Source organism: Callionymus lyra, chromosome 8 (assembly GCF_982586985.1).
Source record: "Callionymus lyra chromosome 8, fCalLyr1.hap1.1, whole genome shotgun sequence".
Lineage (NCBI taxonomy): Eukaryota > Metazoa > Chordata > Actinopteri > Syngnathiformes > Callionymidae > Callionymus > Callionymus lyra.
In genome coordinates this window covers 10,011,499-10,037,783 of record NC_141825.1, presented here as the reverse complement: position 1 = coordinate 10,037,783, position 26,285 = coordinate 10,011,499, and the positions used below count along the sequence as shown (strand labels likewise).

General features: G+C 37.5%; 1 protein-coding gene and 1 long non-coding RNA gene across 2 annotated transcripts; both read right to left on the bottom strand.

Annotated features, from left to right (window-relative positions):
• Nucleotides 1–588: 588 nt before the first annotated feature.
• On the bottom strand, nucleotides 589–20,300 carry chd2 (chromodomain helicase DNA binding protein 2). The gene is made up of 38 exons (XM_087796665.1): nucleotides 19,331–20,300; nucleotides 16,215–16,443; nucleotides 15,513–15,599; nucleotides 15,305–15,363; nucleotides 14,831–14,956; nucleotides 14,465–14,644; nucleotides 14,146–14,285; nucleotides 13,832–14,057; nucleotides 13,659–13,759; nucleotides 12,595–12,636; nucleotides 12,336–12,514; nucleotides 11,448–11,572; nucleotides 11,156–11,372; nucleotides 11,005–11,094; nucleotides 10,753–10,943; nucleotides 10,497–10,685; nucleotides 10,270–10,429; nucleotides 10,044–10,196; nucleotides 8,572–8,643; nucleotides 8,296–8,445; nucleotides 8,088–8,236; nucleotides 7,927–8,023; nucleotides 7,762–7,854; nucleotides 6,929–7,099; nucleotides 6,684–6,853; nucleotides 6,569–6,610; nucleotides 6,297–6,436; nucleotides 5,336–5,474; nucleotides 5,122–5,272; nucleotides 4,896–5,015; nucleotides 4,238–4,357; nucleotides 3,844–3,987; nucleotides 3,653–3,769; nucleotides 3,408–3,586; nucleotides 3,234–3,333; nucleotides 2,978–3,161; nucleotides 2,662–2,908; nucleotides 589–1,865 (listed from the first exon to the last, which is right to left on the bottom strand). Exons 1-38 carry the CDS (start codon nucleotides 19,465–19,467, stop codon nucleotides 1,577–1,579), a joined length of 5,505 nt encoding a protein of 1,834 aa, XP_087652791.1. The 5' UTR covers nucleotides 19,468–20,300; the 3' UTR covers nucleotides 589–1,576.
• Nucleotides 20,301–20,817: 517 nt separating this feature from the next.
• On the bottom strand, nucleotides 20,818–25,270 carry LOC148073617 (uncharacterized). Its single transcript, XR_015712123.1, has 5 exons — nucleotides 25,038–25,270; nucleotides 23,659–23,731; nucleotides 23,455–23,515; nucleotides 22,359–22,405; nucleotides 20,818–21,076 (listed from the first exon to the last, which is right to left on the bottom strand). It is a non-coding gene; the product is annotated as an uncharacterized LOC148073617 (long non-coding RNA).
• Nucleotides 25,271–26,285: the final 1,015 nt, after the last annotated feature.

The following is a 26,285-nucleotide window of genomic DNA, read 5'->3' as shown; positions in this document are numbered from 1 at the left end:
AAAGCCTCGACTAAATGGCCGCAGTTATGTCGGCCAATCAAAATTCACCCCCTTTAAATTGAGTCTGGCGAAACTGCGAGACTGCATTTTCAAAATATCTACGACTGTGAATTGACTTCAAATATTGTGGTGAAGTAAAGAATCTAGAGACACGATGGGTATCACGATACAGGGGCAACAATACAATATATTGCTGTATATTGAGATACTCTAGGAACAAGGATATATTTTACCTTTGAAAACAAAACATGTCCAAACATCGGCTTCTGCAGTCGACCGTATCCTCTCGGCCTCAGTTACTGCCGGGATCTTGCAGGATATCCCTCTTCCTTTAGTTGCGCAGGACGTAATGACGGCGGCCGTCTAGTGGCCGAAATTTTAGTTGCAACACAAAATTAACACTGTGAATATTCACATGTTAATAGTATATTAATAAATTATTTAGTTTTACACATTTATTAAAACAAACCATAATACAACTATGGTAATAAAAAATATATTTGAAAGCAAAGAAACAAAATATAATCATTATTTTAATTGTTTTATATTAATAGCTGCTCCAAGAAAAAAAAGGTCAAGAAAAGTAAACTTGTGTAACAAAGTTTATTACATATGTCCAAACATATGCACAGCACATTTGTCAAAGAGTGGTTCTTGTCACAAATATAAATTATTCAGAATCTTCTATGATACATGAAGTGACGCTGGCTCCACCTGGAACTCCATGGCTGTTGATCGTAACAGTTTGGACAAAAGAAAAATCCATTTCTTTGAAATGATCTCCTGCTCCGCAGAGACCGACGCCTCTCCAGGAACCCTCCGTCAACACGGTTACTCACGACTCGTGGTCCCTTTTTTTGCTCAGCAGCAAATTTTGGCCGACTGGATGAAATCTACACACGACATGATTTAATACGACGCCAGTTCTGCCCTGAACGGAAAACATGGGAACATAAATAAGGCACACATGGAGAAGCGTGGAAACAAAATCACAGCAGGGCTAATTTGGCACATGGGGCGAAAGAATGGAGTCTTGAGATTGAAGCGAGGTCAACGATGCCGACACAGTGAATAACCTTCTTTTTTTCTTTTTTTTTTCCTCCGCGGTAATACTGGCGGTCTTAGTGTTAACGCTGTCATAAATACTGCGACTTCGCTTAGCCGACCCAGTGGAAGAAGAAGCTACACTTTTACAGGTTTGTCTGTACACACGGTTGCTTAAAAACGCCGCCTCACGACGGTCAGTTTCGACGCGAGATGATTCTTCCGTCCGACCTCGACACGCCACGGTCAGTCAAGGTTACTTCAGGAATAAGTCCAGTACGTCTACTGTCCAAAAGAGAAAAAGACCTACAGGCACTTTTAGGATCGAGTCATCATTCAACATCCTAAATTGTCCTATAGTCCATAGGACTAAATCTTCAAACTGCAAGTCTTCATCGATGGTGGCAGAAGAAATACTTTCTTCTTGTGAGACACAAATGATTCACATCCAAAAAGTCTGTTGGGGGAGAAGCTTCAGCTTATGACTGGCGAGTCCACAATTCACCTTTGTTTTTTTTGGATAGGAAAAACCTCAGGTTTTCCTGTTGTTCCAGGTAGCAGCGTCAGGTGCGCCGCTGGGCTCCGCGGGTCGCTCCGGTGGCGAGCGAGCGTCCGGGGGCGACTTCTGGGCCTGTGGTGAGCGAGGGTCCAGCGCCGAGGGAGGTTTGTCGGGCGGGAAGGGCCGACCGTAGTGCTCCGGACCGGCTGGACCCGCTTGCCTGTGATCCGGCAACCTCCTGTAGTCCTGTGGAGGTCCGTCTCTGCCCTGGTGGTAGTTGGGACGGAATTCATCCGGGCGTCTTCTTTTGCTGTCTTGATGCCTGAAATGAGAGATGACATCAGTGTTGGTGCTTCCTGAAGTGGTTTGTGCGCCCCCTAGAGGGATCACGGTGCAATAAAATAAGATGCTTAATTGGGTTCAATTGCTTAAATGGGAACTAAAGTGTGTCTTTAATCTGTTAGTGTATGTGAGTGTGTATAGTGCGTGTTTGGTAGTGTGTCACTGCATTTCATTTTATATGAATCTTTATTTTCATTTTGAAACAGAATCATAAAAAAAATGTTTTTGCCCGTCAAAATAAATATACAGTATATAAATATATTTTTTATTTACATTAATCTTTGTACTTTATGTTGTCATTTGCGTCTCGTTTTTCTTTTTCTCTTTATAGCTACGCAGAAATAGAATAGATTGTGTGAAACGATTATGTGTACGACTATTATTTGTGTCAATAAAAATATTTTAAAAGCATAAAAACAAAAGCAAAAAAATAAATAAATAATATAAATATTAATATTTGTTTTTAACATGGTCTACATTTTCTTTTATTATTTATATCATATATTATATTTTTATTATATCTTAGTTTGTTGGTGATCAAGACTTTGTGTTTATCCTACTTTATTTAACCTGACATTTAAGTTTATTTTTATTTTTTAAGTTTTCAATTTTGTTGGTGTCTATATTTAAGTGTTGAAATAAATAAGTATTATAATGAATGCTGTTTTTGTGAGTTGTATTTGGTGAATGTTTGTATCTTTTTAAGTTTGTCGCCTATTGCGTCTTTCCCGTCAAGTTTTCGGCGCGTGTCGATTCCTTCACTTGGATGAGCTCACCTGTCATAATAGGGTCGATGCCCCCGGTGGTCCCGGTCATTATTGTACTGATCATACTGCCTTTTCCGAGGAGAGGTGTTGTTGCGGTAGCCGCCCGAGCTGCGGTACTGATCCCCGTGCGAGCGCCGGTCGTTGTAGTGGTCCTTGTAGCGATGCTGGTCGTACTGGTGGTGGCGCTCTCCCTGCCACGACGGGTTGCTGTTGCCTTGGTAGTTATATTTGCGGTCTCCCCTCCAGTCCCCCCGATCTGCACACGAGTTCAGAGCGGTCAAAAATGTGTGGTGGATAAATTTATAGTCGGCAGTTAAAGATTTACCATCATTGCCAAAGTGGCGCTTGTTAGCCATGTTGTAGGGCTCTCTGTGGTGGCCCGACTGCCCCGGGTGAGACCCCAGCTTGGAGGTCTGCTGTGCACCCGAAGAGTCCCGACTGGAACCCGAGCCGTCTGGTCTGAAAGATTTTCCCCGTCCTCCAGAATCCTCCTTCTTCTTGTGGTCCTTCTATGAGAGTCCAGAAAGGTTTAAGGCAACAATATTTCAACTTAAAAAAAAATAAACTTCAAAGTCAAGTACCTCCACTTCATGCGACCTCTTCTTCAGAGCCAGTTTGTAAAGCTTGTGAAGCTTTCTGGCCCCGAACTCGGTGAACTTGGACACAAAGATCCAGAGGTTTCTGTGGGGAAAAAAAGAAACAAAAAGTCGTTCCAAACAATCCACAATAAAGAGGGAACAACAAATATTTCTTACCGCCGCCATGTTTTCACATGTTCCGGGTCGTTGTACTCTTTAAGACACTCTGTGATACGGTCCCCGATCTTCAGCAGGCAGGAGCGCGTGTGCTGCAGCTGCTCCTGGTCCGACAGGCCTTCGTCAGGTTTGTCCAGCTGCTTCAGAGCCGTCTTCACCGGCCTCATGCGCTCCTTACACTAGGAACGTTCACCGTCACTACAGCCCTAAGTACGATCTTTAGAAAAAACAAATAAAACCCTTACGATGCCGAAGGTCTCCGAGTCCAGTTCGTCGTCTTCCTTTCCTTCGATGGGGACGGGATCAGAGCCGGCTGTGATGTGGACCGGACCTTGAGTCTTCTTAGATTTGGCAGGTTTAGCCTGTTAGGGATTTACCACAGAGTGCTTAGTACCACTTCCTTTAATTTAGTGTTAATATTTGTTTGAATCCTCACCCTTTCTTTCCTGGGCTTTCCCCCCTTTTTTTCCTTGTCCCCATCCTTCTCTTTTTTGGGAGTTCCCTGCTTCTCTTTGTTTTCCTTGTTATCCTTTTTCCGTTGTCTCTTCTTGGCAGGCGACTTCTCCGAGCCTCCATCATGCTTAAGAGAGATTATTCGTACTTTTACTTTACAAATCACAACCATGTCACACAATGTATTCACAAACACAAAACTACTTCTTTCGTTTTTTTTTAACCTACTAAAAAGAAAATAAAAACCCCTGAAAACTGACATTGATAGAAAGCAGATTCTGTAAAACTAAACCTTGACGATAAATAAATAAAAAAAACCTCAATCTTCCTCAAGGCTTCACTATCATTTACAGGCTTTAATAATCAGAGTTTCCAACCTTGACCTCGCCGTCCTCCGACGGGTTGTCCGACAGGCGAGGCGAAGAGAGGTCGTTGCCTTGTTCGTCTTTCAGGACCTTTTCCTTTTTCACTCGAGGCCTTCTCTTCTTCACTTTGACCTTGATGGAAAGATAAGATGATGAGGTCTTCAAACTTTGTTTTAAAATATACAGAATTATTTCGTTCTCGTCTACGGTGCAGCTTTAATGAATAGATATTAGAATATTATTTGCTAGTTAAGATCAATGATTGACCATTTTTAAAATATATTTTGAAATGTTTTTGTGTTTGTATGAGTGAAGTGCTGCATTATTTTTCCTTTTGTGTATGCAATCATCTGCATAAGATGTGTATAGAACAAAACAAATATGTAAATGTTTTATATAATTTAACACCCTTTTCTCTTTGTGTATTTTTTGTATCGTTTGATTTGCTTTTTCATTGCCATCATTCACAAACTTCAAAAACTAATTTTGCTCAATTCATATTTAATCGAATGACGAGAAGGTTATTGAATCCTTGAATGTAAAATGTTGATTCTATTTAATAAATGTATTTGTATTTCAACGACAAAAAATGTTGTATTAAACTTAAATGACATCTTGTGTCAGAAGATGAGCCTGAAACATGGATTTTAGTGGGAGCATCTTCACGTACCTCTTCCCCTGTCGTAGACGCATCCGTGTCTTGTTCTTTCTTCAGCAGCTTCAGAAGATACTCGGCTCTCGCCTGCAGCTGCTTGGCCTGGGGCTTCTTGCTCGGATCGTCTGGTAGAATCTGTGTAGAGACGGATATGTAAGGCTTTGATCCCGGTGATAAACAGCTCGGTGGACGATATATGAATAGATTGAAATGTACTCATAGGAGAAATTAAATGTTTTGCCTTTTCTGCCAACTTCAGGTCCGGGTCGGTCTTGATCAGATCCCAGTTGCCAAATCCGTGTTCATAGATGCCGAGGAGCACCTGGACGTCGTCCTCCAGGTCCCAGTCCACGTCGAAGTGAGCCACCTTCACCCTGCACGTCAACTTGAACCTGGTGAGAAGAGTCGTTTAGCTTCTAAACAAAACACTCACGTTTTATTCCATGATTTCATACTTGTTTCTCTCTTCAGGATTAACAGGTATCGCTTTGTGCAGAGGCTCGAACTCCTCCTCGTGCTGGATGATGGTTTTGGCGTTGACCTGGACTCCAGAGATCTTGATGTTTATACCTCGACGCTTACCGGGACCTTTGGCTGGAACAAGAACACAAGCAAACAACGATTATAAATGATTGATGGTACATGATGAATAGTAAATTAAACTGGATTACACTTCTGTTTGACTGATAAACTGAAGCCAACAATAATAGTTTACATATCGGATGAATGTTGTTCTCTAAAAGTCTATTATACAGACACAATGAAAGTATTTAAAAAAGACAAATTAAAACAATATTGAAAATAAAAAGGATTTAGAACATTTGTCTTCACTCACCAGAAACATTCCAGGTAAGATAATTAAATAAATAACAAAACGCGCAAACAAACAAAAATCAGATTTTCTTTAGATGTCAATAAAGGACATAACTGTACTGAAAAACAATGAACCACAACAAAAACAATACAGAACTTACATCACAGGTTACATGCTGGTATAAGTAAGTTTGGGGATTTTGAAAATTAATTTAAGACATAGCTAATAACGTCTGATGGTTTGATGAGGCTTCATGAAACAGCTGATGATGTATAATGATACAGTGACTTCATTTTGTAAGGCAGCTTAGATAGATTTTATTTTGCTTTATAATCTTTGCCCATGATCTACTAATTCAATGAAACTTGGCATCATTTTCAGAGAGGGCCAAGTTTAAAGGATTTAGCTGGATTAAGTTCTCATTTGCTTGGAATTGTAAATGTAAGTGTTTCTTGTTTTACCTTGAACTGAAATTGAGTTAGAAAATATATTTGATTTATCTTTAAAAAAGAAAAAGATTAGCATTTTCGATTTGTTACTTAAGTGCTTTGTTTTAATTTAATGTAAGCTCTTAAATACCCTAACGTCCAATAAGAAAGTACCTTCAACTGGATTCTCTTTCATCTGCTCCTCGTGCTCCTGTACAGCAGCCAAACAACTGTTGTGGATCAGCTCTCCCAGTCTCTTCAGGTCTGCGATGGATTTATCCACCAGCTCGGAGTCTCGAGCAATAGCTTCTAACCTGTCAGCCCATTACAAGTCACATTTATAAGCGGCCATATTTAGAATAGAATAGAAAAGCTTTATTCATCCCCAGAGGGGAAACACTTTTACAGTTATATCCATTTAAAAATACATATTTTTCTCCTCCCACCTTTCAAGTGGAGATCCAAACTTCTTGTAGGCTTTGATGAACCTGTTCAAGATGATGAGTTTTTTTTTCAGTCTTAAATGAAGATCGTAATCATTGAAGGCTGAAAAGATCTCACCTGCGGATCTCCGTGTCAGTAAATCCCTCGACGTTATTCTTCCTCGCTCGTGGTCGCCCTCGTCTCTTTGGCTTCTTGTCGTCGTCGCTGTCCTCGGTCTCGCTTTCTGAGCCGGACGAGCGGTTCTTCAACTTGGAGCCCACGTCGCTGTCGCTGTCGTTTGCCTGAGCCTGAGAAATTCAAAAGGTTAATCGTGTGTGAGGAGAATAATCGTTTCCATCTCTAGCAGCAATCCAGAATCTTACCCGCTTGTTGGAACTCCTGCTTCGAGGCAGCATGAAAACTTCCATTTCCCTCTGCTTCTCCTCCTCCTCAATTTTGCGACGATGCTCCTCTGGGATGATGTCGTCCCACTCTCGCGGCTGCTTTTCCTGAGACTCCGGGACAGCTTCTTCCATGCTGGAGAAATTAGCCACCTGCAACATCAAGCAAAGACTCAGAGAACGAAAGCATTTTCACTTCTCTTATATTGTGTTATTTAAAAAGTAAATTGTCTTGAGATAACTATGTTATGATTTTGACATTTTTATCAAAATTAACGTAAGTAATTTGTATTTATATAGCGCTTTTCCAGACCAGGGTCACAAAGCACTTAAACAATCAAAACAATACTCAGTAAAAAATATATACTTTAAAGGTCAAGATAATACTGAGAACAACACAGGAGTTCCAGAAAATCAAGGAAAAGCCTGCAAGCAGAATTTAATAATATTAAGATAACTGCAGAAAATGTAAAATAATATCCTGTGTTTTTCTTGAAAATATTTTTTGAATAAGATGCTTCTGAAAAATAAAAAGGTTTAAAAAGGAGAATTAAGCGGTGAACATTATTTTGGATATCTAACGTGAAAAATAAATGTTGAATTTATAACTCAATACATCATCTGATTTAGCAGAGAGTAAATGATCTTGAATATAAAAATGTTAATGAATAAAGACTTAGTATAGTATAGTAAACTTAGTATTTTGATTTTAATATGTTCCCGATTACCAAAGTCATTTCAACAAGGGATGAATTAAGTTGTATCTATGGATTTATCTAGGCTGATAATACTGTAAAAGAATGACTTGGACATACTTTAAACTGCGAGAGGAGTTCATCTGTGGCACTCAAGCCCTGATCGCTCTCTCGTGTTTCTGCCAGCCGCAGGATTTCATCGATATCCATCTCCTGCAAACACAGAAACATTCAGGTTTAATTCCACACATGTGTAGAACATCTACTAGCAGGAGGAAACAGTACCTGTGGCTCAGACTCTTCTCCTTCGTTCTCTTTAAAAAGATCTTCTGCACCAAACTTGAGGATTGCGGTGAGCTCTTCTTTGTTAAAAGGATTGGAACTAAAAAAAAAAGATCATTATTAGCATTTCTAGAAAAATCCTCACACGTGTTTTAACCACATACTTGGTGCTCCCTGAGTTGCTGTCAAGTACTGTTCGTCCAGTTGTGTCCATCCTCTGGATAACAAGATGATCCAGGACCATCTTCTTCTTTGCCCTCTCGATGATATCCTCCTCCACCGTGTTTTTGGTGACCAGTCGATAAATGTTTACCTACAACGTAAACCAGTGTTATTTTACAGGCAGACACTTAACAGAGGTGAGGAAGTCACCTGTTTCTTCTGGCCGATCCTGTGAGCTCTGGCCTGTGCCTGCAGGTCGTTCTGAGGGTTCCAGTCGGAGTCAAAGATGACTACTGTGTCTGCCGAAGCCAAGTTTATACCCAAACCTCCAGCTCTTGTGGACAGCAGGAAGCAAAAGTCCTAATGCAAAAGACAAGTCAGCACAGGTTGATAGTTAGTTTAAGAAAAATTTAATTAAACATTTTTCAAACAATAAATATCCTTCGATCACTGACAGAAAAGGTTTTTCTGTCTAATCAAACCTACCTCCGAGCCTTCAGCATTAAAGTGGTCGAGTGCTTGCTTTCGGATTTCCCCTTTAATGGATCCATCCAGTCGCTGAAAACAAGAAGAACCAACCGTTAAACTCTTCTAGGAAGGTAAATGCTTCTTGTCTGCAGCAGTTTACAAGCTAAAAACAAAACGGCAGCTGATATGATACAGTTCTGCAGCACTGCACATCACGCTGGTATAAATAACTACATGAACTCTTTCTGGCGGAGCTTGTGCGTGCAACAACACTGATATCTGATCTCTGTACAAACACTGCCCGATTAAAAACAACTCTCACAAGAAGATCCAAGTATTTAAAAAAAGTCCATCAGTTAATAAGCTACCAAGAGTTTAATGATTTTAAATTATCATAGTTACAGTATTTATAAAGTTCTGCTTGCATATTCAGACAGATATGTAACTAATGTCAAGTCTTCAGTGCATTAAATGTTTATTTCCTGACTTGTGTTCACTAATCTTTCAGTTTCATTTTTGCTTTCCTCCTAGTACATATGTTCCATCAGTTTTTACACATCCTATTTCTTTTAGTACAGAAGATTTATTGTTTTGTATCAATTGTGCCTTCTCATCTAAAAGTTAAACGAATTGACAACAACAGCACATATATGGTGCATACCTCAACCAAGGAGCTAATTTCATGACTGTAAAACTTTGAGCATGAATTCAATCAAAAAAACTTTTGTGATTCAAGAATTGTAAGATAAAAATAAACAAATGATCTCAACAGGACCTGAACTTGCCCTTCTAGTTTCTAATAAGCTTTCGAACAATGTCGAATAACCATGACATTTTGTTAATTATAATTATTTTATAGTTTTATTTACTTTTTAAAGTCAAGTTTTGAAGGGTTTGCTAGTCATTATTAGCAGCAGAGCTTATAGGTAATAACAACTAATTGATAAAAGGTAAAAAATAATTTGACTACAGAACACCATCAAACCCTCACTCATTTAATTTCTATTCTTAAATTCTAATCAATCCTGAAACTGATTCTTTGTGCTTTGGTGAGTTAAGAAAAAAAATGTTTTTCTTGGTTCAATTATTTTGTTTAAAGTGTGCAATAGTACAACATTCTGGGATAGTTTTTTTTTTGTAATATAATGTAGAAATACTTTTAGTTTTGTTCTTTACAGAGATATTTACGTTTAAAATGGATATAATCCTCTTTTCCTACCTTTCACTATTTGCATTTACTATGTTTGTTCTCATAGATTAATTGTATTTGTTTTGTAACACAAAATTCTAATCTTTTAACTCAAAATACTGAATACATTTTAGATGTTCTTATAAGAAACGGTGCTAACAAATCAAAACAGTTTCTTGTTGAGATCTACATCTGAGCAGGTACAACATAAGGTTTAGAAACAAGGAGATTGAAGGCTTATGATTATGCAACATAGCATTAAATAGTGGTCAATCCATAAATTACATTAAACCAACTGTACCTGGAATGGGTAACGTTTCTTTGCCAGATATTCGGCCAGAATGTCCAACATCATGACCATCTGGGAGAAGATCAGAACTCTGTTGCCCCGCTCTCTGAGTCTGGTCAGCAGCTTGTCCAGCAGCACCAGCTTCCCCCCGCCCTTCACAAGGTTCTGTAATAAAAATATATAAAACGTTAATCTAAGACTTCAGTCCTGAGAAGCGACTGCGAGTCTGAAAACATACCTGCAGGTGGTTTTTCGTGTCCAACTCTTCCAGCTCGGGTTGTTTAATGAGAAAACTGTGATTGCAGCATTTTTTAAGCTCCATAACAATGTTGAGGAAGCCGGAGGAGCTGCCCCGGTTGCCTTTGGAAAGAGCTCTGTAGTTCCTTGTGAGAATCCACCTGGAGGAAGGAAATCGAGGTCAGCGGAGAAACGTGCCTGAGCAACAGGAAGATGATGAGATCGTACTTGTAAAACTGTTTCTGTTGGGCCGTCATGTCCACACGGAGGATCTGCTCCACTTTAGCAGGAAGTGATTTCTCGACGTCTTTCTTGACGCGCCGGAGGAGGAAGGGCTCGAGGACCTTGTGGAGACTCTGGTAACCATTGTCTCGACCTTTGCCGTGGTCGTCTTCGAAGTCCTCCCACGAATGGAACCTGAACAGTCAGATAAGACACGTAGTACTTTGTGCACGGGACTAAAAAAAGGTGTCAACGGTCTCACTTGTCGGGCATGAGGAAGTGCAGCAGCGACCAGAGCTCTTTGAGGGAATTCTGCAGAGGAGTGCCAGTGATGAGGAGTCTGTGGTTTGACCTGAACTCCATGAGGGTTTTGTACAGCAGGGAGTCATCGTTCTTTAGGCGGTGAGCCTCGTCCACACCCAGGAAGGCCCAGTTTATGTTCCCCAGGACAGCCTGAAGTCAAATGATGATTTAGAGAGCGGCCCATTGTTTACACCCGTCAGGTTAAAACTACCTTGTCCTTCAGGAGAATCTCATACGTGGTCAAAAGTGCATTGAAACGAATCCTTTTGGTTTGGTGGTTCACCCACTCGTAGTCACGAATCTACAGAAAAAAAACAATTGTACATCCAATGTTGAAAGAATAATCGCTTCTGAGGATTTACCGATTTCCTGCTCATGACATCACCGAGGTACACCACTACATTGATGTCGGGGGCCCAGGTGCAAAACTCCCTTTGCCAGGAGGTGAGCGTGGACAGCGGCACCACCACTAAGAATGGCCCGTAAAGCTGGTGCTGATGGAACAGGTAGGACAGGAAGGAGATAGTCTGGATGGTCTTTCCCAACCCCATCTCATCAGCCAGGATGACGCTGTTGCACCTGTGCAGGTAGTGGACCAAAAAGATTAGTCGTTTTTTTTTTTTATAAAATGATTTTGTCCATCTTGTCGTTTACCTGCACCAGGAGTGAGCCAACCAGTTCAACCCAGCCAGCTGGTAGTCTCTCAACACCAGGTTCTCGTCGCCAATGTAGGACGGCTGCTTCTTCAGAGGGACAAATCTCGGCCTTTGTTTCAAAACCTGCGATGGGAAGAGACATTTCTACATCAAAACTGATATTTGACATTTTAAAACAGCTCTATAAGGTTTAAAAATATATTTTTTTAAATTGATCAGTCATTTCTAAAATACAGAGAATATATTGATATAGTTATTATTAAGTGGCAGGAAAGCTATGGAAAAATGTCAGAATTGCATGGATTGAATTTGAAATGATTTAAAATGTTAAAATTTATTTTTTTCCTAGTTTTTAATAATTGACTTCAATCATTTATATAGTAAAAAGATAAATGATTTATTAAATGAACAAATTCAATAATCTGTATATTTAAATGTTTCTTTCTTTTTGAAAGTATTATTCTACATCTAAAATAAATCATCTAAATTCAATATTTTTTATTATTAGCCTCTAAGTAATGGCTGCTCTCATTATTATACAAACATTTTTATTTAATTTTTTAATGCTAAAAGAATTTTTATCAAACTGTGAAAAGAAGAAGGACATATTTAACATTTCCAATTACATTGTTATTAGTAAATTAGTACATATTAGTTTTTATTTTTATTTTCAATAAACAAACAATATATTACATATACCTTACATTATATATTTAATGCCTGAAAAATGCATATTTTAAGAGCTTTTAAAAGTACATTCGAATAATCCAGTTGCCTTTTATTTATTTGCCCAATTTAAACTTTTGTTACTGACAAACTTTCCATTCTACATATTTTATACACATTTTATTTAATATTTGTGAAAAGAAGTTGAACTGACTTTCACCTTGCAGTCTTTTGAGGGAACCTCTTTAGAGCCGTTCCGGCTCAAAAAGCTGTCTATGCAGTGCTGAAACTTCTTCTTGACCAGCGCTTCGTCTTCCCAGCTGCACTCGGAGTACGGCAGACCCATCCACTTGCACAGATATTCCGGCTCGTCCGACGACGGTTTATTGTGATTGTGAGCTGAAGGCGAGAGAAGTCAATCAGGTTTAAAATGCTGCAGGTTATAAAGTGGGATCTCAAAGACAAAGATGATTACTTACATGGAAACTCAGATGATCCCGGAGTTTTCCCTGTTTTTGTTGCTGTGTGACGAGAAAAAATAAGATGGTGAGACACATGTTGCCGTCTGTGCAAAATTGTTTTAAACTTTATGGATGAACCAACATATTATTATGTGATATAATTATTACTTTATTCATCCCTCATTGGAGTCATTTGAGAGTTCAGTATGACAAAAATATCTAACCCTTTAACTTTAACTTCAAATACCTCTCGACAGATCAAAATCAATTTGTCTCAGTCAAGTGATACATTACTAAAAAAAGGAAACTTGCAAACTAGCAAAATGAGCGAAAACAAATACACTATAGGAACATGTCGCTGCAGAGAAAAAACCCAAGAGCTCACATTTATTCAAAATTTTATTTTGCAGGCACCTAATGTTTGTTTTTCAAAGTTCCTACAGCCTAAGGCACGTTCAATGAAAAACACTTGGTACCGTTTGAAATTGAATTTAAGACCCAATCGACCATCAGCCAAAATTGTTTGTTTTTTTTAAACCTACCACATCAATTATTGATGTGAGCAAGATTTAGAAACACTGTTGCCTTTTACCATTTTCTATAATAAAGAAAAATTGAGTTTGGACAGCCAATCATTAAATTTAAACCTTCCTATGTCTCTTGCTGAAGTTGCTACATGAACCGCATTGGAAGTAGAACCCTGATGTGCAGCTGATTTGAGATTCCCAGCTCCAACTGCTTCACTCTTTTGTGTTCAATCCATAAATTACTATTATTTAAATAAATACATAAATGTTACCAGATATTTTAAGATTTGAAAGTAACACAATATCCAACTTTAAAGACCTTTTAAATGTTGAATTAAGACATTTTAATGCCAAACAAAGTATTGTTTTTAGATACATGAATTGAACTCCTTATAAGACTTTCTAAGAAAGATTGTCCATCAAAATAAGTGGACGCTCATCTGCCCATTGGAGCAAAAAACTTGTGGAACCCTAATATGAAGCATCTGTGCCTGTTGTACTGGAGAAAGCTATTACTCAGGTTTAAAGATGGAGAGTATAGTAGATCACTCTTACCTATAATTCGCTCAACAAACTGGAACTGCTTGTTCAAGTCAGACATCAGCTCCTGCTGACAGTTGTGAAACTCGACATCCTCGGGCGACGCTCTTCTCAACCTTTAAGAGAGAACACTTCATGAGAAACAGAATTAAATCACCAGGTTTAAAGATCCGGTCACTTCTACTCACCACGCGTTGAGCTCGTCGTTTTTCCTCTTAAAGTTGTCCAGCTTCTTTATTCCCTTCACTTTCTGCTGAGTCAGCGACTCGATGCTTTCCCACGTGTTGTGGATGTAGGACCAGCCCTTCCACTTGATCAAATACTGAGCCTCCCCCTCGTCCTTCTCCGGGTCGAAGCCCTCACCCGGGTTGCCGTTTTCCTCCACGGCATATCCTGTTGTGGAAGCCCCGGTCACTGAAGGAAGAAGCCTCATTTTAGTAATCAAAATTAAGCATGTTGCGCTTTTCATTAATGTTTTAGGGAAAAGAGCAAAAATATCCACCTCCTTTTTTGCCTATTCTGGTGTCCATCACTTTCTCGATGGTCTCGCTGTCGTCATCCTGCTGTTCTTCGCAGGCGTCGCCAGTCATCTCTATGAGGTCATCTGAGTCCGTTTCAAAGTCGTGCTGGTCCTCTTTATAACTACACCGAGTAAGAACAAGGTCAAATAAATGACAGAAGCAGAAGAACATTGACACAGGACAGTCAGATTTGGCACATAATGTTCATGTTAAAGTAATCGAAAGAAGGCAATAAAAGTTCACTAAGACGTTTGTTGATACAATTCTCTTTTTTTTAAAAATATAAAGCAGAAAAAGCACCTTTTGACTTTTGTAGCACCTCTTTTACGGGTTTGTCTCTTTGGGGTGTCTTCATCATCGTCCTCATCGTCATCCTCTTCATCATTTCCATCGTCATCGTCGTCGTCGTCGTCGTCAGCAGAGGATTGCACTTTCTTCTTTTTTCCCTTTTGTTTCTTGCTGGATGACTTGGACTGAGGCCTTCAGTCAAATCAAAGAATCATTAGTGTCTCAAATAAGGGTGTGGGAAGTGTAAGTGACAACTTTTGACATCAACACATGCGGTCCAGGTGGTTTAACAAAATAGTCTTGAAGAAATCATGACACAGAGTGAAGTCAATGACAGGTGGGTAGCTGTCTGTGTACCAAGACTCAACTTTAGCTTACCTTCTTGCTGCGAGTCGCCTGGATCTTACTTTTTTCTCTTCTGGCTCACTTTGAGATTCCTCCTCATCATCATCATCATCATCATGGTCATCAGTATCATTTGAGTCATCATCATTCCAGATATTGCTTACAATGGAAAAAATGTCACAAGTTCACCGTTTAGGCCAATCACAATTTCGTTTCCAACCCTAAAGGATTTCCAGACACCTGTCACCAGGTGTCAATATTACTTAGACGAGGAGAAGCCAGAAGTGGATAATAGATCCAATAGCGTGATCAATTCTTTGACTGATTAGGTGTAACCGAGCCATTGAGAAGCAAACAGATACCCAAACACAAATAGCAGAAAGACAGAAGAGTGGAAGTCAGGAAAAAAAAAAGTGATGTGTTGTAGACTATACCACAAATGTGATGAATAATAGTGAAAGTGAAACAAAAATGATGGAAAGAAGATTATAAAAATGTCAGACTTACTCCTTCTTAGCTTTTGATGGTTTTCTTTTGGGGCTCTCACTTTCAGAGCCACTGCTTCCCTGTGAATAAAGAAGTCCCACACACTCTTTTCAGTTACAACTGTCTCCCACTAGGTGGTAGCAGAGGCGCAGTAGTTTTTTGTTTTTCTGTCAAGTACTGCGTTGATATACTTTTATTTGCTAAATCCAACTCTGATTCACGAACTTACCCCAGCTCCAATGTTCAATCGTGCTGGCTCTTGTCTACTGCGGTTGGACCTCCTGACACCGTAAACATCTGGGTGTTCTTCCCACATCTGTCGGCAGAGAAACGAAACAATCATTGCAGATATACTGTGTCAATGGAATTACTCCACATTTGTAAATCTATTTATGTTTAAGGATTGTAATGAACTTTTTTTTTGGTTCAATCGTTCAACATATTGTAAATGAGTCTTGATGGTGAATGTTTGAAAAATGTCTGCAACCTTCGACTGTCTATCCAGTCCTTAGATCAACCATGAAAATAAAAGAAAATACACTTTAATAAACAACACTGCACTAATGCCTACATGTGAGAAAGACTTATATCACCATTCATATATGTATGATCTGGCTAAACAAAATTGATGGATACAAAACCAATACAAAAGAAAGCTTAAGGACACATGGTAAATAGCAAAGTTTAAGTTTTAAGTTCACAAACGTATTTAACCTGTAGGAAGATGAAAGCAGTGCTACATCCCTGAAGGGCGGCATAGCTTCAGCTTAGGAATTTAAATTAAAGGGATAACCATTAGTGTGCAGGAGTAAAAAGACCTTCAGTTACAACACGTGAGCACTGACACAGATTCCATCAGCTGCCATTTAGTTTTCACTTCAGATTGGATGCGATGGCCTGTATAATGTGAATATGCTCAGTTGATATTTACCTTCTTCACGTCAGCAAGACGCTCCTTCTTCCTGGGAGCCTTGTCCTTGACCTCGCCGGTGTCCTGCTTGGAGCCAGCGGAATCACACTCCGACTCCGAGTGAGACTCCGAGTGAGACGAGCTGTTTGACTCGGAGTTATGGGATTTCCTCTTCTCGCTACCATGTTCACTCTCAGATGGACTTCCAGAGTCTGATGCAGAGCGGTTGGATTCCTCTGAAGCGGAATTGCTATTAAGTGGAATGAGACCATTACAAACAATAAACTTACATTGAGAATAATATGAAAAGGGTGATTTACACTTTATCAGACCACTTGAAACAATCGTAATGTACAGGTACAGTAAAACAATACAAAAGATATTCAACCATCCTAGAACAAGTGTTATTGGTTCAGCTGACAACAACCGATAGAAAGAAAACTATCCTTTAGGTGAGAGGTTTTTTTCCTAAATGATCCAAGGCTACTGAGTCAGGGTAGAAGTTCAGTGTGTAGTCCTCAACTTATGGTGACGGGCAAAACCTAATATATTCAATATTTTCGTTTTGACACTTTGTTTAAGGGATGACATCAAAAGACTTAAAGGAATATAACAAGTGCACAGTGGACTAGTATTATCCAGTACAAGCTATCTGACTAAAATGTTTGACATAAATAGAATATAATATAGCTAAATAAGATGATTATATACGAATAAAGATGACTTATTTGGGGGAAAGCATTCTGCCTTTTGTTTAGCAAGTTAGGTATTGAATACGGTTGAATCGTGTGGATATAACCTAAATAAACACTACATTTATTTAATCACATATATCAAATAAAATGTATTTAAAAGGGACTTGGATGCTAAAAGCAAAGTCAATAAACGATTGTCTTAAAAAAAAAAAAAAAAAGTTTTAAAAAAGGCATTAACTTCATGTGAGTTTCATAAATTAATTCTTTTAATCTGTACAACCGCCACAAAAAAAAAAGATTTTACGTTTACCAAACTGTCAATTTCACTTTCAGATTAGAAATGTTTGGATTCATGTCACGTCAATAGGTGACGTGTAGAGACACGTAATCAGCAACGCTTCCGCTTTGAATTACGTCGTCAAGAGGCGGTACTACAACCTCGAGTTCTCATTGGCTGATGCGTTGCCAGGAAACTCCTAAACCAATGGCGATTCACTTCCCCGGCTTTCCAAGAGCAGAGAACTTCCGGTTTCTCCTCCATTGAATAACCATTTAAATGCAGTGAAGTGAACTGACCAAGCAATGTCCGTTTTGTGACTAACAACACCATATAAGTTTATCTTAAGAGAGTTAATTTCTAAGGAAATCAACAAACTTTTATTAATTTTTTGCTGTTTTTTTGTTGTTTTTTTACCCTCAGTAGCACCTATTCATAGCAGAAAGATTCAATCAAAATGAAGGCAGAGTTTGACAAGAAACCTAAAATGGCTGCCACAAGTAGAAAAAAAACTGCAGCTGTGGTGCAATAGCTTAAAGCAAAGGTTTGGAGACAATTTCTAGTATCTAAGGCAATTCAAACATGCACCATACCAAGTCATACTTTCTGTAGAAAAAAAACTTGACATTTTATTTACATGGAGTGGACTGACAAAAGGTTTCATGAAAGACTTTATTGTTTCAGAGCTGCTGAAGAAGACCTGGGGAAGAAGACATTTGCAAAAAAAGTGCTCATAAATGGATCAGAACAATATTCAAGTTACAAAAATGATGAAAAAATTAGTGTAATTGTATTGTGCACAAGAAATGCTTGAAATTTTGTTTATTTAATGGCATTCTTGTTAAATATTTTTTAATAAATAAAAGGATTTATTTAAGTTTGTCAACTAGGACGTCTATTAGGAGTTAGGATAAAGTGTGCCAAAATAAATGATAAAATAAATGTTGTATTTGATAGTCCATAACTGAGACCATAATCAGACAAGTGTGTCCTTTACAAAAGACTAGGAACCAGACACTGTTTTGAGGCACACAGTGGTGTAGTGGTTAGGCTGCCAGAATGGTGACCGGTCTTGCCCCGAGTAGCTGGGATAGGCTCCAGTTCCACCATGTGATGGTGAATATTTTTTTATCTGCAAACTTGACGTGAATAAAAGGGCTCAAAAGTCCAATGGAACATCTCCAAAACAAAATTGGATTTAAATCAATCACCTAAACTACTGCTGTATCATTTAAACTGGATATAAAACAGTTTCATTTTAGCTTTAAAAGTTTAAAAACTGTCACTTTATTGTACAGAAATTTGTAGGATTTCTTTTTTTCATATAGGATGAACACCCAGACAAATAGTAAACATGTGGTAATTGTATTAAGCATTAGCAACTACTTACAAAACATATCAGTTAATATACAAAACAAATAGATTGACTTTATTTCATTTCCTTATTGAATCCATCCATAAAGAAACAAGTACAATTGACAAGGATAGTAATCAATATCCCAAGAGACTAATAAAGTCATATATAATCTAATTAAATGTCCTGAAAACTCACACTGGACATTTAAGGGGAAAGGTTGGCTCCTCACAATATTTTATTTTAAAGCTGCAAACTTGTATACATTGTTATTGTAGATATGTTGTGTACATATATTGTTTAAATTAAAACTAGTTTTAGAAAAGACCTCAAAATATGAACGTTAGAAGTGGCTTTAAACAATTAGTTGAATGGTTCTGTATATAGAATGATGTATAATGATTACATCTACTGAAACTGGCTGCAAAGACAGACTTGAAACTATTGAAAATAAACTTTTTTTTTTAAATGAAAACTAAATTAGTAAATAAAGGAAAGCAAATAAGGAAGGATAAAATGGTGCAATGCAGTGGGCCAACTAGTAAGACAAGGTCACTAATAGGAAACATTAAAACTTATTAAAAGACCAGATAAGTTCAGGGTATATGAAAAACATTAATTGACATAAAAGCCTTTCAGCTGACTAAAACGACATATAGGCAGAAAATAAGGGTGTGGCTATACAACAACGGCAAGGTCACTAGTGACAATGATAAAATGGATCAAAATATCACATTCTTAAACACAAACTTGACAGGTACACAGCAAGACAAGACTTGGTAAAAAAGTAAAAACAGTACAAGTATCGTACCTGGATGCATTGCTTCGTGTCGACCCTTCATCCTCCAGCTTCTTACTTTTGTTCTTCATCATCGTAGAATCCTTTAATTCTTCCTTCACAGGTTGGTCCTTGATCTCCAGGTATTTATTGTCAAAAAAAGTTGACATGAACGATCCAGTCTCTCAAGGATTTGCCTCTGCGCAGCTGGTAGTTAAATCCCCGAATCGTAGTAGCAACACGACGAAAGTGTTTGAAAATAAAATAAATGTGGCTCATTTGTTTACATCGCTAATGTAAATAAAGCTAAAATGCTAACGACAATGTGCTGGATGTCGATCCGCTTCTGCTGCACGGGTCGAGCCGCATGCAATTAATTTTAACTGCGTCATCAGATACAGAAGAGACGAAAATGAATTTAAAGGCAAAAATAACGTCCTTTTAAACGATATATAATGTAAACATACCGAGTCCGTTTGAAGAAATGCCGTAGCTCCGGTAATAAACCATAACGAGTGGCGATCTAAGTTTTAAATCAAAAATGACGAAAATGCACGAAACGTATGAAAATAATAGTTTAAACTATGTATTTTTAGTGAAAATCCAGCTATTAATCGTCTGGTAGGCCTTGACAGACTCCTGCACTGTCAGACGACAGAGGCGAGCAGCACTAAAAATGGAGGCGCACCATGGCTGCCGGAGCCCAGTATGGAAAACAACGACAAGCACTCCCACCGCACAGACGGCTGCTTCGGAGCGCTAAATACCACATAAAAACTACAAAAAACGCACTGGTTTCGATAAAAACAACGACCGCAAAGCATTAAACATCACGAGAGATCAAAACGAAGTCGCCATGGGCATAACACGGAAGAGAAAAAGGGCGAGACGAAAGCCCATAGCACCCTTCCCAAGGCTCAGCCGCCATCTAGAGCTTCTTCCCGGCTCTGAAAGCTCTGCCTTTGATTGACGTTATTTCGATTTAGCCCACACTCAGGTGATGTATAAGTCCCTCCCACTTATCATTTTAAATTTAAACTTTGACAACATTTTCTTAGTTTTATTCCCCAAAACTCAACATGTAAAACATACACGTTTTTAGACTAGAATATAGGCACAGAAATGTTTTTTTTTTTTTTTATCAATTGCATCACTTCCTGCCAAGACTGGAGGAGGAAGCCATTTTAGGTAGCTAATGGAAACCATTTCTTTTCACGTCTAATTCTTTTTTTAATCCATCTACATCTGAGGAATTTATTAACTTTTATTTAAAAAAAAGAAGATATTAAAGATGCTCAACGCAACTTCTGAATTTAGTCGTCGCCGTAATAAAAATCAATTCAAAGAAACGACTTTGATTTTATTAGAAAGTTAGCATTAGCCAAGTGAATTCAAGTGAACAATCGGTGACATTTTGTAACGTTTTTGTGCAATTTTTAATCAATCCTATTAACATGACAATTCAAAACCTTATGCAAGTTATAGATATGTATATGAAATAATCTCAGGAAAAAAAAAAATCAAGTTTCAACGGTTTATTTAAAAACAATATTGAGACATACAAAGGGTGATACTTGTCATTTGGTAAAATACTTCATGACTGGTTAACAACTCAACATACAGCAAGCATAGAAGCTTAACTGTAAAGGTTAAGAAATAAATTGTGACAAAAGAAATTAAGTTCAATAGCGAAAAAATAAGTTTAAAAAAAAACACAACATCTTCACATTAAAAAAAAAACAGCTGTCTCTCTTCCATGTCAGCAATATCCAGTTGAGTCTTGATGGGACAAGAACAAAAAAAAAGAAAAAGGAAAGATGCATAAGCCCACAATTCAAGGGAAATCGATAATAACTCATCATCCTGATATTTAAGCCAACATAGTTTAACTTGAATGGCAACTAAGCAAATCTAGAAATCGGCAAAGGCAAATCCAGCGATGTACATTGTACATTTTCTATACTGAAATAGAGCCAATGTAGCTTGTAGCATAACATGTTTAAAATGCTACCAACACAATTGTTGAGGAAATGTAATAGTTGACTCTGAAAACTTTTTGCATGGTTGACAACTAGCGATTCGTCCAGTTAGAATGACACAGGAAACCACAAGATAACAATACAGCTACAATCTAAACAAATAAAAGTTTAAGGCACCACTCAAGAAGTAAATCCATTAAGATCAACCAATATCAATTAAGCAGTTTTGAATTCACAAGCGATTGTTAATAATCGTACAATTCCTGACAAACTGGTGCTTCTAGGCATTACACCAAATTCAATGGGTAACTACTCATTTGCTAGAGAAGGCTATAGCTCAAGTACGACTGATGCATACACCAGTTAAAACATCAATGCTAACTTAATGCAATTTGAAATTAGTTTAAAAAAAAAAAAACCTTTATCATTTAGTCCTTCCAGGATGACATTTAACTAGATTAGAACAAATTTTGCATTCGAATCTAATCGAATTTGTATTTCAGACATTTAATACCTTACTCTTGTGTCAATATGATGTAATACTGCATTAACGCTAAAATTGTTCAAAGATGAAGCGTTAGTTTTGTTACAAATGTGGCTACAAACGTGCAGGAAATTTGTTGCACAAAAAAAACCCTAATTTTAAGAAAATACCCAATTACGGTTAATGCAAATAATCAACGCAACTGTATATTACACTTGCATTTCAGTGAACAATTTAAGAGACTTTTTAAGTTCAATGGCAAATGTTTGGGTTATTATAGATACTGTAAGACTATTGTTTGCCTGAATGCGTTTGATGAATGTATGCATGTATGTTTATATACTAGCTACATCCTGGAAGGGCTTCATAAGGCTTAGAATGTTGACAGAAAACACAATCAGAGATTCCATATAAGGTATCTGAACACCAGCAAATATACCTGGGAGTTCTTAACAAAACCCAAAACCCCACTGGCATGAAACAAAAGCAATACCAATCATTACCCAACTCATTTTAACTTTTAACTAACCCTACCAATTACCAAAAAAATCATTAAAATAAATCAGTAATGGAAGATAATGATTGAATGAATACTTACAAAAGCTGTCTTCACTCGTTTCACTGGAAGTATCTTATCAGGCCAACCTGTAAAGAGATAGAACAGGATGAGATACAAAGTTTATTTAATGGTTTCAAAGCAATCCCTTGAGTATAATGAATGATGACTTATTTCTTTTTTTGAACATTTCTATTAAAACTACTAGTGCCACTTAACTGGTGACTAAAGACTATTGCTACAAAATTACATTATCCCTTTGGTACCAACTACACTTTCAAAATGAAATCCAACATTTGCATTGATCACGTTGCATCAATAAAGAGAATCTCCTTTTGATGTCTTTGAACTACAAGTAAACACTGGAGATGATGGTGCCAAATCAATAATTTATTGCAACATGTCAGCGCTCAATATTGGTGAAAGTGCAATGAGAATTGTGTCTTTAATGGCAGTGGCCATCTAGTCTGGTGGGAATTATTTTTAATGGTTTCGACCCACTGTCAATACATATTTGCCTTTCTAAAGAATTTATGTGTTGGCATCCTAAGAGTTTTTGGTTTTTTTTTACTTTAATTCAGTGATTCTTTTTCCAGGAAAAATTAAACATTTCTTTCAAAATTGAAGTGTCGTTCAACGATACAATATATCGAATCTGAGATTATGGTTAATTTGTTTGTAGAATTACATGCCACAACAAGGAGCAAAACCAGTATATATCATTACATAATATAGCAATGTTAATGTTTGCACGTTTATCACTAGGGGGCAGAACAGTTTTCGTAACAACATCGCACATGTGACACTAGCTATCATCACTTAACTTAATTAACCTGTAAAACACAAAGCTAAAAATTAACTTGTAACATCAAAAAGTTAATTTGTTGTATACATCTACACAAATACAAATTTTAAGTTTATGAGCTGTGGTACTCAATAATGGTTACATCGGAAATTTCACAAATCTAATTTCCCAAGACATTTATTTTTAAAATCACACCAAACCAGATTCTAATTTCAACTTAGTAACAATACTGATTAAAATTCACAAATGAATTTTTTTTCAGAGTATGTTTTAATGCAAACAGAAGAAGCCCTTCAACAGTAATACATAATTTACAGAATGTATAATACTTACAGGACGATTTCGCAGAAGTCATCCAAGAACGCCGATCCCATCATACTAGCTCGGAGCAAACCTTTAAAATGCACGAAAAAAAAATGATTTTAGCGTTTAAATTACTGTAATAGCACAACCTAGTGGCGATATGTTTAGTAATGGCAGAAATTTGTCATAACGACAGTGAATCTGAAAATGGTGTCATTTTGGTTGAAAACATACCTTTTTTTCCCCACGGTTGGGGATCTTCGTTCTTCTTTTCATTGGCAAATTCATCAACTCCTAGGATAATATCCTAAAGAGGGGAAAAATAAGAGTTGATGAAACATGCCAGAACAATAAAGTACACCAAAAGTATTTTCTGTTAATCTAATATAAAATGGCTAGACCTTAACAAAAGTTAAGTTTCAATATTCATTACCTTAATAGGAAAACAAGTAAATGAATATTTAATATGAAAATGTTGTTATACAGTCGCCCTAACAGTGATGTGACATTGGCATGTCAGAACGTTCTGTCCAATGTACTACATATACTTCATAAATGTATAATATATAACAGTATTATTGGTTTGGAAACCATTTATGCATGATTGCTTATCTTACTTGGCATATGGCTTCATGTGAAAATATATCAAGCTTTTTCCAGTCACAGTAGTGTTGGAATTTAATATCATTTTAATTTCAGATTTTAAGCACCTTAATTTGTCTTTAAATCTATAAACTCGTGGCCAATGGTTTCTCAGGTTAAAAATACAAATGTGCATGTAATTGTTCACCAAATGTAACATGGAAAAGTAAAATAAGTTACATTTATGGAATCTTTCTAGGCTCAGAACATGAAAGGGTTAAAAGCCAACACCCTATTTTGTATTTCGAAGTATATGTAAGATTATTGGACCTTATAGACTCAGATTTGGGTTAAAGAACTGACTTGAGTTGATGTTCATCGTTTAAAATCGACTAACTGTAATATAATTCAACATATATATAATCATTATGATGTCACTGGATGTTACAATTTAATATAAAAAGCAAAAAATCCCATCACAAAGTCTTCAGTCACCTTCTACCTCTTTCTACACTGTGGGAGAAATCTTTGAAAACAATTGTAAAGCTGTGAAGTATTTCTAAAAATAAATTCTGTAGAAATTGTTGAAAACCCTTTAAAACGTGCAAAACCAACAAAACAATACCAAATCCTGACGTGTAAGTGTCAATAACCTCACATACATCGTTGAAAACGGCTAAAAGAAGCATTTTTAACGTTTAATTCGACAAAAACCAGACAAACGAGTTTGCCCTTTCAAGGACAAAGGACATTTTAAATGCGTAGGTTGCAAAAAACTCGAAATTCGACGAGTACAAAGAAAACTATTCATATATTTACCATTCAAACGTGACAGGCGTCATCTACAACAAGATATACGTCGAAATTAACAACATTTAATAACATTTACTGTATTTTTTGTGGGTTTTCTCGGTTCTAGCTGACAGCACATCATGGCCATTTTAACACTGCGCCTAAACTGTCCTCCATATTGCCGCGCGCCCTGACAACTCTTCACAGCCATTTTCAGGATATTTCTCGCTTCTTCTTACCCATTCCATGAGTCGCAGCTTATCCTCCGTCGTCTGCCCCGGCCGGGTGGACGGTTTTGGGCCATTTCGGACGTTTCATCGGGGCGTCGAGCAGCATGATGTGCGTCCTGCGCGCTCGTCGTCGTCCTCCGGTGTTGTGAGGCTTCTCTCTGCCGCTCTGAGCTGATCTCCTTCAGCTCTGCCCACTTTTTTCCACACAACTGCACTTCCTCTCCAGCCTGGGCGAGCAATGGCGGTGTGTTGAGCATAAAAAATCCCCGGTAACTTTAGCACCTGTACACTATCTATCCATCTATATTTTGACATAATGAAACAATACAAAACCTTTTTTTTTAAAGTCTATTAACGCGGCATTGCTGCTGTAGGCTCTTAGCTTAGCTCATGTCTTAGCCGTGCTTCAAACAAACGCAATAGCTGTATTTTCTCTAATCTACTAGTTTTGTTAATGCTTTTACACAGGTTAAGTTATTTACAAACAACAACACACTAATCACTACTAATTCAGAGGTTGTCCCATCTACCTAGGGCAAGACCGAGCGGACACGCTGCAACACTTTGGTATGGAAAAGTGCTATATAAATACAAATTATTTATTACTTACTTACTTCACAAATCATCTTTTTAGTGGTCTGTAAATGATCCTCTTTGTAGCATCCATTATGTTTTAAATGTAAATAAATCTTCTGTGACACATACAAATAAACATACTTGTAAAGCATTCAAGCAGATGTATTTCTGACTTAAACTCACCTACATTCATAAAGTTAACCCTTTCATTTGAATTTAAGTAGAAACTATACATGTTTTATTTGTTAAAACTGCCACCACTCTATAAGGTAAGGTAAGGTAAGGTAAAACTTTATTGATCCCTCAGGAGGTCTCCTTTGGGAAATTGTTTTTTACCAATAGCCAGCAATTTTTCATAAACAATAAAAAATAATACATAAAAAATTAAATAAGAAGAACATAAAGAGGAAGAACAAGATGACACAATCTAAGTCTAAAGACAAAGACAAAGGACATAGGTCAAGGAAAGAAAAACAACAAAGACAAAGATACAAAGACTAACATGGAACAGAACATCCAGATACTTTCACTCCACTCCTGCCCCCGAACTCAGAATTGTACAATTTAATAGCCCGAGGGATGAATGAGTCCCTGAGTCTATTTGTTTTGCACCTGGGTAGGAGCATTCGTGCACTCATTCTGCTTCTCTGCTCACTGATGACAGTGTTCAGAGGATGACTG

Coding starts and splice junctions, on each gene's coding strand:
- chd2 (XM_087796665.1), bottom strand. CDS start 19,467: ATGTCAACTTTTTTTGACAATAAATACCTGGAGATCAAGGACCAACCT. Junction 10,197..10,269: donor ACACGAAAAACCACCTGCAG/GTATGTTTTCAG, acceptor TTTTTATTACAG/AACCTTGTGAAGGGCGGGGG. Junction 7,100..7,761: donor AACTCCTCTCGCAGTTTAAA/GTATGTCCAAGT, acceptor TTGATGTTGCAG/GTGGCTAATTTCTCCAGCAT.